Here is a 15,707-nt window from a genome sequence, read left to right as displayed (position 1 = left end):
AGGACTCAGCCTCAGTACATGGGTCACCAGTTCTACCAACTGAGCTAACTGGGCGCCCTGTATTTTTTATAGAGCTTATTACATTAGACATTCAGCAGGCTAGCTAACCAGCTGAGGGAGCTAGCTAACCTAAATGCTAGTGTTGAAAAGTCATCTTTGTTAACTAGCTCCAGGTTAATGTATTTAGCGAAATGTTAACTTCCCCTTTTCACTGAGCTCCAGTCACATGATTCCTAAGACTACACACCAACTGCAACTGAGTGTAATATTAATGTTACTTAAAGCAGTACAGTGTCTGCTACATGCAATGGAGGAGTAGTATATATGCTAGTACAACCGATGCATATCGTCACTTAAGTGCAAACGACATGAAAGCAGGAAACAGCAAATGAATGAAAACCAGCTAGCATGTAATGACATGTCAGGTAAATGATAACAGAGTCAAAATCTGCAACCAGTTGTATCAATAACATTTGTTTCTGTCTTTGTTATTTAAAGCTGGTACCTGCCACCCTGCCGGCTCCGTGCAGTATGCAGTGCAGCAACCAGTGGTACGTTTTTGTGTGTTTGTTTTTTTATTTTTTAGCTCATGTTATGATTTTTTTAACAAATTGTATTTAAGGTTAATTGTGACATAAAATAGTTTCAACTGAAAGAGCAAATAGGCAGATTTGTTGTATAGTAGTATATTTATATTAGGTGTCAATATAAGATTGTATTCCAAATTCTTTTACTCTTTTGGTCTCAGTTGTCATATTTATCTTTAAATATCCTGAATCTGCTGTTTCATTGTGTCTGTAAATGCTGCACATACACACAAAGAGACAGGTGGTATTCAGGAACATTTATGACTTATTGGTTTCCCCTCACTTTCACCCTCTCAGGGACAGTGTGAGTGCCGTCGCCATGTGGAGGGCCCAGCCTGTGACAAATGTAAACCTCTGTACTGGAACCTCTCCCCCGACACTCCCGATGGATGCTCCAGTAAGATATACTACAAACACACATATATACACACGTCTCACATATGTGTCAGTAGTTGAAATGCAGCTTAAATTAACTGAACTCTGTGTTTCTCTTGCAGACTGTGAGTGTAACATCGCAGGTACTGTCAGCCGTGTTGCAGAGTGTGCACAGGTGAGCAAAATGAACTGCAGTTCTTTCTTTGAAGTAAACTTACAGTCTATATATGGATTATTTTTTCCTGACTGTTATTACTATAGTCCCCTCCAGTAGAGATGAATATGAAATGATGCAGTCATAGTTGTGTCCTTTTTCTGTGTGCAGAAATAAAGCTTCATGTTATCACATTTATAGTAATAATGTCTTTCTTGTTTCTGACAGGAAACTGGTCAATGTAACTGTAAGCCCAACGCTTGCAGTGGAACCTGCTCTACCTGTAAAGACGGCTACTACAACCTGCAGGAACGCAACTACTTCGGCTGCCAGGGTGAGTGTTCATCAGGACAAAGTTTAACGGGGTTGAATAACACTTTAAAGTCATTTTTGGTTTCCCTTTTAAAGACAATCTTGTATGTGGTGATGCTGCTATTTTCTATTTGCTTTGCTTTGTTCACATTTGAAATCTTATTTATATTTTAAAAAGTACTTTATTTTTGTGTGATTTTTAGGCACCAATGCACCAAGGCAATTTCCTTGTATGTGTAAAAACTTACATGGCAATAAACCCGATTCTGATTCTGATTTGTGTGTTGTGTGTTTAGGTTGCCAGTGTGACATTGGAGGTTCAGCAGGTCAGTCTTGTGGAGAGAGGAACGGCCGTTGTCGCTGCAGACCCAACGTGGAGGGGCCGAAGTGTAATCTGTGAGTTTAACAGCAGTTAAAAAACACCTGAAATCAATTACAACAAGTATTTATTGCAAACATCAAATTAATTGTGACAATATTTGGTTTAATTACAGTTAATAATAAAGCCATGAGCAGTTCCAGTTGGCTAATATCACGAAAAATATTTTGCTATTTGACTGTCCTTCCATCCCTAAATGTTTTGGGTTTACAGGCAATAAATATGTATTTTGCAGTTGCTCTTTGTCTCTTCATGCTCTGGTAATACATAATTAATGATACAATAACTAATAACAAATACAACACTATATGAATTTAAAAGACATCTACAAATTAATCACAATAGCTTGCTCCCGGACAGGAAATTAGCTCAAATTACCAACTTTATTTGGATTAAAAATGTCAGAAGTGTCATAAGATATCCTAAGCACTATCAGCACATAAAGACATTCTTACACCTTCTAGAGACCTCTGTTTCCCAGATTTTTTAAAAATGCAATTCCACTGTGTCTGCAGACCTCGTGCAGACCATTACTTCCCAGACCTCCACCATCTGAAGTTTGAGATTGAGGAGGGAACCATGCTGGATGGCCGACCGGTACGATTCGGCTACAACCCTCTGGAGTTCTCAGACTTCAGCTGGAGAGGTTATGCTCAGATGTCCCCCATCCAGGTAGGAACTTTACTTTTCACCCCCTCACCTCTGATCATTCACGTTAGTCCACACAGTAATGATTTGTTTGGATGAGAACATTTCTTACACAGATGGATTAAAGATAAAGATACAGTAAAGCAATAAAGCAATAAATGTTTTTTTAATACATAAACCACAGTAAAAAAAAATGTATATGCTTTTTATAATTTATGTGTATTATGCATTACTGACTGTGGCCCGTCATTTATGCTCCTCCTGCATGGATGCTCCATCCCTGAATGGTGATTGGACATTTAAAGGGATATTTCTCTTTGGTAGAATTACTTCTCAGCACATCCAAAGGACATGGGAGTAGAATATTTTATATAATTTAACATTTACTTACTCTGTAGATGAAATAGTGGGCAGAACTTATGTTAAACTTCCTCAATATAGGATCTTGAAGAAAGATATTTTGTGCGTTGACTATTCTTGTGGTCCTATGGATGTTTGTGCTGAAAAGTTTAAATCCAAAGAGGAATAAGTTTGTATTTGTATTTGGGGTTAAACCTGTATCTTGTAAAAGGTTGCTGGTTTGCTTTTAGTGGGGAAGGTGATGGTATTAAGGTCTTGCTTTTGCCTTCTTTTCTCTTCTTCTGTTGGTGTTCATTCTCCTCCCTTCCTCCTTCATGTATTCTCTTTATCTTTCTCTCCTGTGTTTCCTCATACCTCTTCCTTCTCCCTCCTCTTTTCTCTCTCCGTCTTGTGTCCCCATCCTCCCTCCCTTTTCCCTGCTGCCTTTCTTTGCTTGCTGGATCTTTGGCAGTCCAAAGTGTTGGTGTCGGTGTCGGTCAGCTCTCCAGACCTCTTCCACGTGGTGCTACGCTACGCCAACCGGGTGGGTTCGGATGTACTGGGCAGGGTGTCGGTCCTAGAGGAAGGCTGGAACTACTACTGTGGCAACTGTAAGTGCTGGGGTTACTGCTCTTCCTCCTTCTGGCCTCCCGTCGCTCATTCCAGCGCTGAAAGAGAAAGTGATTATTTTTATCGTTCCCTCCATCCCTCACTTCAGAGGCAGTACAGTCCAGTAAATGCACCTCCTCACCTCTTCCCTATTTACTCTTGATTTCCATCCAAATCAGGATTTTGGCTGCGTTCCAAACATATAAGTCACAAATTCAGAGAGAAACTTCTCTGGTGATGAACAATGTCATATTTACTGAAATTGCTGATGGGTACAAAGAGGTGGATGTATGTTTCAGTCATTCAGTCATATAAGATAAGAGATAATGAACAATAGTAAATTAATTACCAATCAGGGAAATTAGCTAAATTAACTGAAATAGCCTGCAACCAGTCAGCACCAGAGGACATTTTGTCAATATGAAGAAATAATCAAAAAGTAACAGAACTAAAAATCCACTGTAAAAACCAACAGGCTTTCCATTTTAGTCTAAATACTAAATGTGGGGTAAAAGGTTAAACATAAAAATTTTGAATTGCTGAAACAGTTTGTTCTACGCGTACTAGCTAGCGATTACTGTAGCAATTCCTGCTAAATCTCTTTGATACAGTATTAGCTGTTACATACATAACAATATTTTATATTATGCAAAGAAAATCTTCTCCACATACATCGTTCTCCAGAGGTTTTTCTAACTTAAACTTCTAAAAACCAAACATTTTTATGACTTTGATTGGAACACAGTTTAATTCCTGAGTGGAAATCTGCTTTCTCCTCCTGTTCCTGTCCTTCATACCTCATTCCTGTCAGGTATCTCTCCATCAGATGACACACATGATGGAGAGATGTGTGTGGTGGCTGGTGGTTTTGAACCGCGGTTGGTGGCGGCCTCTGCTCCATCTTTTCTCGCCTTCAGGGCCACAGATCAGTTCAGAGTTCAGGGATTTAAGACTAAAGATTCACATTTTCTACCCTCCACACTTCCTCCTCTCCCATTCCTCTCTTTGGACCCCGTCCCCGTAGACTGCAGTGAAGCTTCAGGTTTATGTGAACGAGGCAGACGTCTATCTGACTCGCTTCATCCTCAGATACGTAAATTCTGAGGGCGCCACCTCCAATGGTAAAATAACAGCCTATCAGGTCAACCGCAGAGGTAGGTCTCCACCAATCACAAGAGAATATTTGAGTGAGTGATATTGACTGCGTGTTAAAACAAAATAGCAGTAAAAGAGATGTACATGTGAGTGTTTGTCTGTTTTTTATGCTACAATTTCATTATTAGTATTCCTATATTAATTTTGATGTAAATTTCTCTTTTAATTTGTTATGTTGCCTGAAGTTTTTTTTCTTAAATACATCCACAATAATCATGTCACTCTCTCTTTTTTTAATTAATATCTAACACATTACATTTCTGTTGTGTGTGTGTGTTTTCTAGGTTCAGAACAGTCCAAGCAGATTGTCTTTGCACCCAGCGTGGAGCCGACTTTCGTCAACGTTCCCCAGAACAACTTTGTTGAGCCGTTTGTCCTGAACCCAGGAACCTGGACTGTGGTTATAGAGGCTGAGGGAATCCTGCTGGTGAGATACATACACACACAATACATACATATATATACATATATATGTATTTATACATATATACAAACACTTTAGCCTCTAACAGGTGACCCAAAGCCAGCGTTAGCACAGAAAGCCAAGGGAGAAATTGTGTGCTTTGTGGCCTTTGTTATCCACTAAAAACTCCCATAAACATGTCAGCCTGCCAAAGTGAGTTTAGGGTTTCATTGTAAAGTTTACAGTGCTTGTATTTATTGTTCACATACCTAATAACACTGTATTCATGCTCTGTTTTGCCTTCAGGATTACCTGGTTCTGCTGCCCAGCGCCTACTACGAAGCTCCCATCCTGCAGATCAGAGTTACTGAACCCTGCACCTACAGCCCTAGGCCTGAAGACAGCTATAAGTAAATATGCACATATATTGTTCACTTCAAGTAAACAATTTGTGGAAAAATGGCTGAAGTGGCTAAAAAAATCACTGAATAATTGCTGACCAAGTCTTTCTTTAGTCAAGGACAGCTCCAGGTGTATTTCTGTGCCTTGCTAGTGCTCCATTTTGTGATGAATGCAGTTTTTCTCATCATGTAAAAACCTGTTTTAAACTTTATCCTTGAAGGAATAGTTTGACATTTTGGAAATGTGCTCCCTTGCTGAGAGTTAGGAAACATGATCGATACTATTCTCACACTTCTTAGAGGTGCTGGTAGTGCAGATATTATTTCCTTTGGACAGAGCCAGGCTAACCAGCTGCTGGCTTTATCTTCTGCCATACAATCATATATCGTAAATAATAATTCTGTTGGATTTCGTGCCTGAAAATCTTAACCTCACCCTAACAATCCAACTATTCTACTCTTGTGAGGACATGAAGTCTTTCTGTCCATGTGAGGACACAATGAACACAATGTTGCTCTCTCTGTGTCTCTCTAGCTGTCTGCTGTACAGGTATCTCTCTCTGGACTCCTTCCCCTCTATCTCCGGCAACGAAGCCAGCTGCCTCAACGACAACCACCTGCCACGCCCCTGCCCAACTGAGAGGGTCACCCCGCGCCACCCCGACATGGCCGTCTGCAGTGGCTACGATGTAAGAGAGGGGAGAGGGGGAGAAAATGTTTGTGCAGTGTGTGTGTGTATTGGTGTTTGAGTGGTAGAAACAGAAAGATCATTTTAAAAAGTAATTTCAGCCACTCAAGCTTCTGTCCTCATCTGCCCAAAAGTTTTAATAACTGTTTTTTTTTTCATTTCTGTTGCAGATTACTGTTGAGCTGCGAGGGCGTCTGCCGTCTGCAGGTGATTACGCTGTGGTCGTAGAATATTCCAGCGAAGAAGAATTGCCACAGACTCTTTCTGTTGCTGTAAACATGCCGGGAGCACGAACACACCAGCACCGCGTCACCCTGCTGCACTGCAAATACAGGTACCAAGAAGATCTGTCCTGAGTTACTCTTCGCTCACTTACTTTCTTACTCTTCCAAAAGTTACAGTGAGTATTGATTATTTACATTTCTCTTGAATAAATGCAGAGATCAGGAGAGGACAGTCATACTGTCTGTAGTTGGCACATTTTCCACCCTACTTTTTGAAATGAATAAATTTAAGCCACTAGGACCACCCCTCTTCCTTATTGGAAAAACGCTTATTTCCACACCTCTGACAAATAATACTTCCCCCAGTAGTGATGGTATAAAAAATTATTTGAAAAATTCAGGGCAGGTAGTTCAGATGACAGATCGGGTTTTGGTTGTTGCTGCCTCTCTTTCTGTTTTCTTCTGTTGGCTTCAAAAGTTGCTGTTCCTTCTTGGATGATGGTCTGCCAATGTTTTCCTTGATATTGGTTTCCACAGTTGAACAGCACAACAATAAACAAACGAACAGCTGAGAAAAGGCATTTATCATTCTTAAAATGAGGCCTCATTGAAGTTACTAAAAAAAAACAACTAATAATTAAGGTTTTGTGACATCCCACTTTAACATTTAAAAGATCAACCGCCTCAGTGAACACACTTTTTACAAGCATTAGACATGAGGGGATATGATGCAAAATAACTGCTGAAACACATACACCAAACAATTTTACTGAACAAGTGTATAGATGTGATGATGAGCAGTAGACAGGAGGATGAGAGTGTCTGCTGTCCTTTGCACGGATGAGGATGTAAAACAGGATACTGTGTTTAGTCTGACCTCGGCAAACTGTTTGTGTGTTTTTACTGTAACATGTGGACTCAGCTGGTTCACGGTTTACTGCTACCATCTGTTCTTTATTAAGTACGTCAACAGCTCTTAATCACCGCGTGTGTGTGTGTGTGTGTTTGCGTTAGCTTCCTGTGTCGGGCCGTGGCCATCGACGAGCAGAACAGAGTGGCCGTCTTCTCTCTCTCCGCTGACACCGAGATCCAGCTCATCGCCAACCGCGCCAGCTTCTTCCTGGTGAGATACAGCACTCGCGTCCTGTGACTGACGCAGAGCGCGGTGGTCACATGATGAGCATGCTGGAGATACTGTGTAAACATGGAAAGATTCTGTGTCCTTAGATGGTATAGAGCGTAAAATAGATTTCTGATTCATTTGTCATAAAACATAATATGAATTACATATATATGAAAAGAGCATGAAAAGAAATGTTGGTTTTATTTATATATTACATATATATTACTAAAAGTTGTTTGGGATTTTTTTTTATTTTGGGATTAGAGTAGTTTTCTCTCCCTTTTTTTTCCTAAATTTGAGTTTCTTTGAAATACTCTAGTACAAATATGTGTGTTGTCTCTTAATAACACAGACTAAAGTGGTAATAAATCGTTTTCTGGAGAAATGTAACAACAGCAGCAGGAGCATTGTCTGATTAAAATGTCTGCACATACCAGGGCTACAAGATCTTTTTCAAATCAGTTAATCAAATGCTTTGATTAAGTGATCAATCATCTAAACATTTAGCTGATGAAATGTGAAAAACACTGAGAAGTGCCCAAATTATCCCTTGAATTGTATATTTTGAATGTCTAATCATTTTTGATGAATTAAACAAGTACATGTGTGTTTCTTCATTGTCTGCAGCACAAAGTGTACCTGGTGCCCAAAGACCAGTTCACCATGGAGTACATTGAACCTAAAGTCCACTGCATCAGCACTCATGGACAGTTCTCACCTGACAGGTAAAGTAACACATGATAAGTCTACATACCTTAAAAGCTCCTTTATAAATATTCCCAGCTCAACCATCTTCCTTCCCTCTCCTGCCGCAGTTCCTCCTGCGTCTCCTCGCGCTTCCAGACCCCGTCAGACTCGCTGGTCCTAAAGGAGGGCCAGAGCTCCTCCATGCAGGAGCCCATCCTGGCCTCCCCAGCAGCGGCTCCTCCTCTGCACCAGCAGAGTGACGTGGCAGCCTGGACCGGAGGGGACCGACCTCCCCACGGAGCAGACAACAGCGACCACGTTAGGCTGGATTCACTGCAGGTACGGATGCTGATGGAGTGGACACTTAATTTAACTTCTGGATCTCTTGTAAGAGCTTGTTCACAGTAGTTGTGATCTGAGTTATTTGTTAGATTTTACTGCTTTTTTTTGGTCCGTTGAGTCAGTCAAAAGTAAATATTTTAATATATTTTAGACTATTATTTCTGTTTTAATGCAATTTTATTCTCCTACTTCACTACATTTTAAACTGGAAGTACTCTATAGAGGCTACTAATTATCATTTCATAGATTACGATGCTTTGTTGTAAGATTAAACTATGCAACAGAATATAAAGTATATTAAGTTCAAATGAGGTTCACTTGGACTAGATGCAATAAGAAAGCTGAAAGTACAACTCATCATCTTCCTCTGAAATTATTATTGTGCAGATGAAATCTAAACCAACTGTAGTAAATGACCCTAGCATGCAAAGGTTTATGGGTATAACGAAGGAGATGTCTGATAACCAGCAGGTGCGGGAGTTTGTACAGTTTGGACCGATACAGGTATTCACAAATTTCCTGAAGCGTTCTTATCTTGTATGGACACCACAAGAGGAATAAGACAAGTCCATACTGAGCTTCAGTTACAGGAATAGGGAACATATTTGTTTTGACTCTCTAAAACCTCAAAAACTTTATAGGACAACACATAACCAAACACAGTAAACTTAAAAACAGATTATAGATATTTCTGACCCACCCTCTCTCTGTCTCTTATTACATCTCTTCCTCTACCATTCCCTTTACCCAGAATGCAGCGGTGTACTCGACCCGTGTCCATGCCCTGGGTCGTTACGTCTTCATCCTCCACTATCACCAGCCTCTCCACCCGACCTATCCTGTGCAGGTCTACATCAACGGTGGACGAATCTGGCAGGGTAAGACCACATTCTGAGTTACAGGACGACACTGTGCACTGTGTAAAGTAAATACACAACAATCAATAACCCACTTTTTATTTGTTTTGTTGTGCATCAGGTCACGCCAACGCCTCTTTCTGTCCCCACGCTTATGGCTGCCGTAACGTTCTGGTCTCTGAGAATCAGATCATTCTGGATGTGACAGACCATGAGGTATTCCTCACAGTTCAGATACCTGCCGGGAAGACGCTGTGGCTGGTAGGTTTCACTGCCCTGCTTATTTCTCTTCTTTCATTTTCCAGAATTATGCTCTTCTATCTTCTACTAATAGTTGACTTTCTCTCTAGGCTCAGCTTCTCATTATTTCCACAATAAAAGCACCATATCTTGTGAACTCTCACAATGACACACAATTTTTCTGGTACTGCTGCTTCAGTCAAGTTTTGCTTCTACATACATACATTTACATTCTGATGTATGATATTCTTTTTGAAGCTTTCATGTTGTTCTGTCTTTTCTTCAAAAAACCTTCTTCATCTTTCCATACCTTCCCTCCATCCTCCTCACTTGTGTCTCTTGTGTCTCTACAGGATTATGTGCTGGTTGTACCTGAGTCGAGCTACAGCTCCAGCTATCTGAATGAGGAACCTCTGGATAAATCATACGACTTCATCAGCAACTGTGGCCAAAACAGCTTCTACATCAAGTCAGTGTCTTAATGTTTTTGTGCAATTGGTGTGACAGTGGCATTTGTAGTGTTGCTTACCATAGCCTGTCAATTATTTATTTAAAACATGTTGTTAATTAACAGTTACAGATATTTTAAATTAGTACCACTTTTATTTTCTTATAGACTTTTTGTATTTCATCAGTGTGCTTCTATAGCATGTGAATGAATGCCTCTTCCTCTCTCCTCTTCCTCTCTCCTCTTCCTCTCTCCTCTTCCTCTCTCCAGTCCCTCCACCACCACTCCGTTCTGCATCAGCTCTGCGGTGTCTCTGTCCGCTTTCTTTAACAACGGGGCATTGCCCTGCGCCTGCCACGAGGTTGGGGCCGAGAGCGACACCTGCGAGACGTACGGTGGTCAGTGCCACTGTAGGCCACACGTGATTGGTCGAGACTGCTCCATGTGCGCTACGGGCTACTGGGGATTCCCCAACTGCAGACGTGAGTGTCTCACTAGCTGACTGAATGTCAAATAATATGATATGAAATTTTTTTTCAAGGAGAATTAAAGTGGATTTGTTTTCCCCTCCTCTCGTCTGTCTCTGAATAGAGGACTGTAATTCTCTATCGATGGATTTTGGCTGTTCTGTAACTAACTGTATTCCTTCGCGTCTCTCCTGCAGCTTGTAACTGTGGTACGAGGTTATGTGAGCCGGTGACCGGTGACTGTATCTGCCCTCCCAGGACTCTGCAACCAGAGTGCACCCAGTGTGAGCCGCAGACATTCGGCTGCCACCCAGTGGTGGGATGCGAGATCTGCAACTGCTCTCGGCCTGGCATCGTCTCCCCCGATGTGAACTGTGATACACTCAGCGGACAGTGCAGGTACGACAAGACGAGAAAGTAATGATTGATTGATTAATTAGTGCCTCAGAAACTATTTCTAGGTTAGTGTCAGAGCCAGATGGTGCAGTCAGAAGCAGAACCCCACCAACCCCCCTCTGGGAAAATTTAAAAGTCAAAAAAGTAACTTCAGTTTCTTCTCATTTCCTCTCAGTTTAATGGGGATTTTGTTCAGAAGCCATGAACCATGTCCTGTTCACCACACTGCCATCACCATGTGATGGAAAACAAGATTTCTGTTTCAGCAAGTTCAACTCTCAAATGTCAGGCTTCCGTTTGGAAATGCCTAAAAAGGCAGTTATTTCTAACCCATTTTGTCTCTTGACATGATCTTGGCTCTGACTCTCTCACTGGGTTGTGTGTTTGGCTAGCTGTACTTGCCAACTCTTGTCTGTGTTCTGTGGAAGCTGCAGGTTTTAAAACTTGACTCAGTCAGCCGTGGTTCACCCTCGAGAAATGCCAACAACACAGCAGTCATCTGTCCACCTCTGTTAATCCTCCTACAGTCTTAATAACACTATGATGAGCCCCATTTGACACAGTTCACTGTACAAACAAGGTTTAAGCTTTCTGGAGGCTGCCATTTGGTATCTTTTATGTTGACAACTACAATGGCAGTTCACATTTATCATTTATCACCCAACATTATCCCTTATGGTTCAGACAAGGATCAATAGTTAATAACTGTAACAGGTCTCTTCTTCACTTTAGCATGAACTCTTCATACACCTCACTGGATGAACGCAGAGAAACTGACATACTTTAAACGCTGGTTACATTTTCTGAATACACTCTAAATGGCTTCAAGAAGTTGCTGTTCAGTAAAAGTTGGTCCACGCAATAAATATACTGTATGTATCTTTAGATAACATAGACTGAAGTAGTAACTATATTGGTGGCTGACTTCCATACCATTAAATATATTAAGTGTGCTTTTATCACTCAGTGTAAGCCAATTATTCATTTTTCCATCTTCTGTGACTGCTTCCTACCTTGCTCTCCAAGTCTGTCTTTCTTTTTTTGCCTCACTAGAAGCATCAGGGCATACAAGATATCTTAAATCACTATCATCACTATCATTCCCCCCTTACACACACACACACACACACACACACAGAGGAATGTCTCAGCTTTGTCCGGACAAGACAAGGATGTAAAGCTGAAAGTATTTCTCTGCCTAAAGGCTCTCATCACTTAAGATCCCAGCACCTGGCATTGAAACACAAACTCACAGTTGCATGTACCCTGCAATCAGCTGCCGGTGTATCTATTTAACAACTCGAAAACATTTATGATGAACCAGTCATTTGTGATGGGTAATTAGGAGTAATACACATTTCATCTCCTGCAATATTGGAATATATTTTAACAAATTAAGGTCAAAGTTTGTAGCTTCATTTAGAGATAGATTGACAGATCAAACATTAATTTTATATTTTTTTTTTCCAGGTGTAAGAACAACATCGTCGGCCGTCGGTGTGACCGCTGCGCTCCCGGTTTCTATGGTTACCCCAACTGCAGGCCATGTGACTGCAATGAGGCAGGAACTGAGGAGGAAGTGTGTGACTCCTTCACCGGACAGTGTCTCTGCAAGGTGGGGCAGCACACACACACACACACACACACACTCCTGAGCCCTGCACTTCTCTGTATGTTCTGACCTGCTGTGTGTTCTCCACCTGCAGGAGAACGTCCAGGGTTCTCGATGCGATCAGTGCAGAGTTGGTACGTTCCACTTGGACCCGACCAACCCGAAGGGCTGCACCAGCTGCTTTTGTTTCGGAGCCACCGACCGCTGTCGCAGCTCTGACAAAAGACGTAGAGAGGTACTCAGATTGTGATGTTTTCACCTTTCTCTGCGTCTGTTTGCAAGATGTCTTTAAAACCAAACTGACATTCATGTAACTTATTCCACAGAGTAATTTAAAATGTAATAAAATAAAAACCAAATTTGGGAATTCCGCTGTGAAATGGTAAAAAAAAAATGATGATGCAGTTAACAGAGAAAGAGGCTTTATTTGAAATCCTAAAGGGGACATCTATAGAAATTAGAGATGAATCATGTCTTATACAATTTCCAGCCTTGTCATTCAACCACATAGTTCCACTAAGATTCTGCTGGTTTTTGATACTAAACATTGCAACTAAAAGCAAAGGTCAGTTTCCCAGAGCCCAAGGTGAAGTCTTTAAATCACTAACAATCCAAGACCCCTAAAATATATCATTTACACCGATATAAAACATCGCAATGCTGGAACAAGCAAATGTTCATCGTTTTGGTTTAAAAACAATTATTGATTATAAACATAGTTGCCGATTGCAAATATCTTAATATTTATTATTCTGATATTTGAACATTATCATTGCTGTCATGAACGTTTCCACTCAGAATTAATACATTTTACGTTCTCTAGTATCGTTCCTGTTAAAATGATGCCTCAAGACATTACAGAAACCAAGTTAGATTATTTAAATAGATGACAGTTAAGTCTTTGAGCTCATGTCCCACCTCTGATCTCTTTTTTGTCCTCTCCTGTAGATTATGAACATGGAGGGCTGGGTGTTGCTTGGAGCAGACAGACAGGAAGTACCTGTCGTAGTGTATCCTGGTCAGGACCTTGTAGAGGCCGATCTCAGCGATGTGCCCGACGTCTACCAGGACCTCCACTGGCACGCACCGAAGACTTACCTGGGAGACAAGGTAAAAGAGGACAGACAACCTGTGAAGGTGGTGGGAATAAGTTAATAGATTCTGTGCTTTAATTCAATTTAAAATACATTATTAGTATTTAGTATTAATAGTTAATATCATCTGCCAGTAAAAATATACAAATAGCATTTTTGTTGCAACAAAACCAAACAGTAACACAGTAAGATGAGGAGACGCAATGTGAAGTATAGAGCAGACAAGTAAAGATATATCAAAATATCCCTCTTATTATAACCAAAGTTAGCTTTTCTAATGAAAATGTGACACTAGGCAACCTTTTAGTACTGACAAACAACTTTAACTGATACCATACATTTGTGTGGTGTGAAGGTGTTTTTTTTTTGGGGGGGGGTTATGATACGTTTGAATGCATCATCATACTCCTGTTTAGGGTTGACTATTTTTAGATTTTTAGAAAACAACTGCTAGAGGTGTGGAAAGTCGAAATTCAACCCCAGTATAACTGCATTTCATTTCATCACAAAGCTAATCTTCAGTTTTTCAACAGTTCAGTTTTTTTAGGCATTTCTAGAATCCCCAAGGACATTTCTGTTCATCTGAATAACAGTTTTCCGTAGGGCTGGTTATGTTTTGACATTTTGTGCCTATGCAATACCCGAGTTTCAGTACTGACATGCCAGCATATAACGTGTCAATTAGTGAGCTTTAGAAGTGCTGATGGGTGGATTTTGTTACCTTTAGACAGAGCCAGGCTGTTTCCCCATTTCCAGTCTCTAAGCTAAGATAAACTCCTGGCTCCAGGAAACAGTTTAACATTTCAATACGAGAGACAAATCTTCTCATTTAACTATTGGCAAGACAACAAATTACAATTAAATACAATCAAATTGGCAAAATAAATAAGAATCTCTCAACAACCTTCAATGTCAACTTTCGCTACAGTTTTCGATGCTCTGTGAACATCAGAAATCTTTTCATCGATGAATACATATTGATCAGTAACAGAAAAGTGCTAAGATTCAATACACAGCACGAGTTGCCCAAATTGAAACTTTATTTCCAAATCCAGACAAAGAAAGAAACATATATCCTTACCCTTATCCTTATCCAACACAATGAAAATAAGTTTATTATGGTGGAACCTACTCAGTATTAATATAGACATATGTCCCTAATAAATAGCATTTGAACCAGGGCTGCCTCTTGTTGTGCACTGTAATTTTTAATTCTCCTGTTTGTTCTGTCTTATTCTATTTTACCTTATGTTCATCCTCTATTTCATTTTACCCTTTTTTAAATCCTATTCATGTGTGTCTTACATGTTTCCTCATGTTTCTTTTATATCTTATCTATATAAAGCCCTTTGAACTGCCTTGTTGAAAGGTGCTATACAAATGAACTTTGAAAAGGTAAAGATAATACATACAGCACACAAACAAGCCTATGTTACACAGAACAGACAGACGTAACCCTCATCATAATCCGGAGGCTCAGACAAGATGTTTGGATACAGATCAGTGTTTCGTCTACATGTTTGAATCCACAGCTCTCATGTGTGATTCAACCAGCATCAGTCTGCAGGCTGATGGTTCGATTTAAATCCTGGACTGAGTCCTGTTACGCTCCAAAAACCAGCTTCAAATGTCAGCTTTGCCAAAACCTGCATGATTATGACATAAATAAAAGGCAATTTATCTTCCACATACCTTGGATCTGTTAGACTGTACAGACTGAATGTAATCCATTGTTGTCTAGATTAAGACGCAATAGCATGAGATTAAAGCTCTGTGTCTGTCTCTCTCTGTCTGCTCTTCATTTCTGTCTATCCTTCCATAATACTTTATTTCAGTCTTTACTTTATGCTTCACTGCTGTTTGTTCTTTCATCTTAATATGCTAAAACTGCCATATCCCTGTTTCCCCAGGTCTCATCCTATGGAGGTTATCTGAGGTATCGTCTCCACACTCAGACTATGCGAGGCGATGTGCTGTCTCTGCCTGCAGAAGCCTCCAGGCCTGACATCATTCTCAAGGTACAAAACACATAATAAATATCAATGTAACCTGGTTTCACCGTTAAAAACTATAATACACACTGCAGGGACAGACATGCCGCTGTGACACACAAAAAATCCTTTCGCTGCCAAGAAACTGTCTCATATGATACGACACACACACGCAC

The 15,707-nt window shown here is 40.4% G+C and overlaps 1 protein-coding gene across 1 annotated transcript in view; it reads left to right on the top strand.

Annotated features, from left to right (window-relative positions):
* lama5 (laminin, alpha 5) overlaps nt 1–15,707 on the top strand; it is a gene marked incomplete in the record, with an annotated part of 94,581 nt that overhangs the window by 61,772 nt on the left and 17,102 nt on the right. Inside the window, 23 exon segments of the mRNA XM_035656331.1 lie at nt 499–551; nt 885–984; nt 1,085–1,137; nt 1,345–1,450; nt 1,725–1,824; nt 2,323–2,479; nt 3,267–3,405; nt 4,843–4,985; nt 5,268–5,371; nt 5,898–6,051; nt 6,221–6,384; nt 7,289–7,397; nt 8,025–8,122; nt 8,213–8,423; nt 9,178–9,304; nt 9,405–9,544; nt 9,877–9,992; nt 10,242–10,453; nt 10,636–10,837; nt 12,305–12,449; nt 12,541–12,681; nt 13,395–13,556; nt 15,451–15,558. Of these exon segments, the coding sequence (XP_035512224.1) occupies nt 499–551; nt 885–984; nt 1,085–1,137; nt 1,345–1,450; nt 1,725–1,824; nt 2,323–2,479; nt 3,267–3,405; nt 4,843–4,985; nt 5,268–5,371; nt 5,898–6,051; nt 6,221–6,384; nt 7,289–7,397; nt 8,025–8,122; nt 8,213–8,423; nt 9,178–9,304; nt 9,405–9,544; nt 9,877–9,992; nt 10,242–10,453; nt 10,636–10,837; nt 12,305–12,449; nt 12,541–12,681; nt 13,395–13,556; nt 15,451–15,558 (3,044 nt within the window).

Source organism: Morone saxatilis, unplaced genomic scaffold (genome assembly GCF_004916995.1).
Source record: "Morone saxatilis isolate NCDOM2014 unplaced genomic scaffold, NCSU_SB_2.0 Contig15, whole genome shotgun sequence".
NCBI lineage: Eukaryota > Metazoa > Chordata > Actinopteri > Moronidae > Morone > Morone saxatilis.
This window is presented reverse-complemented; position numbering and strand designations above follow the sequence as displayed.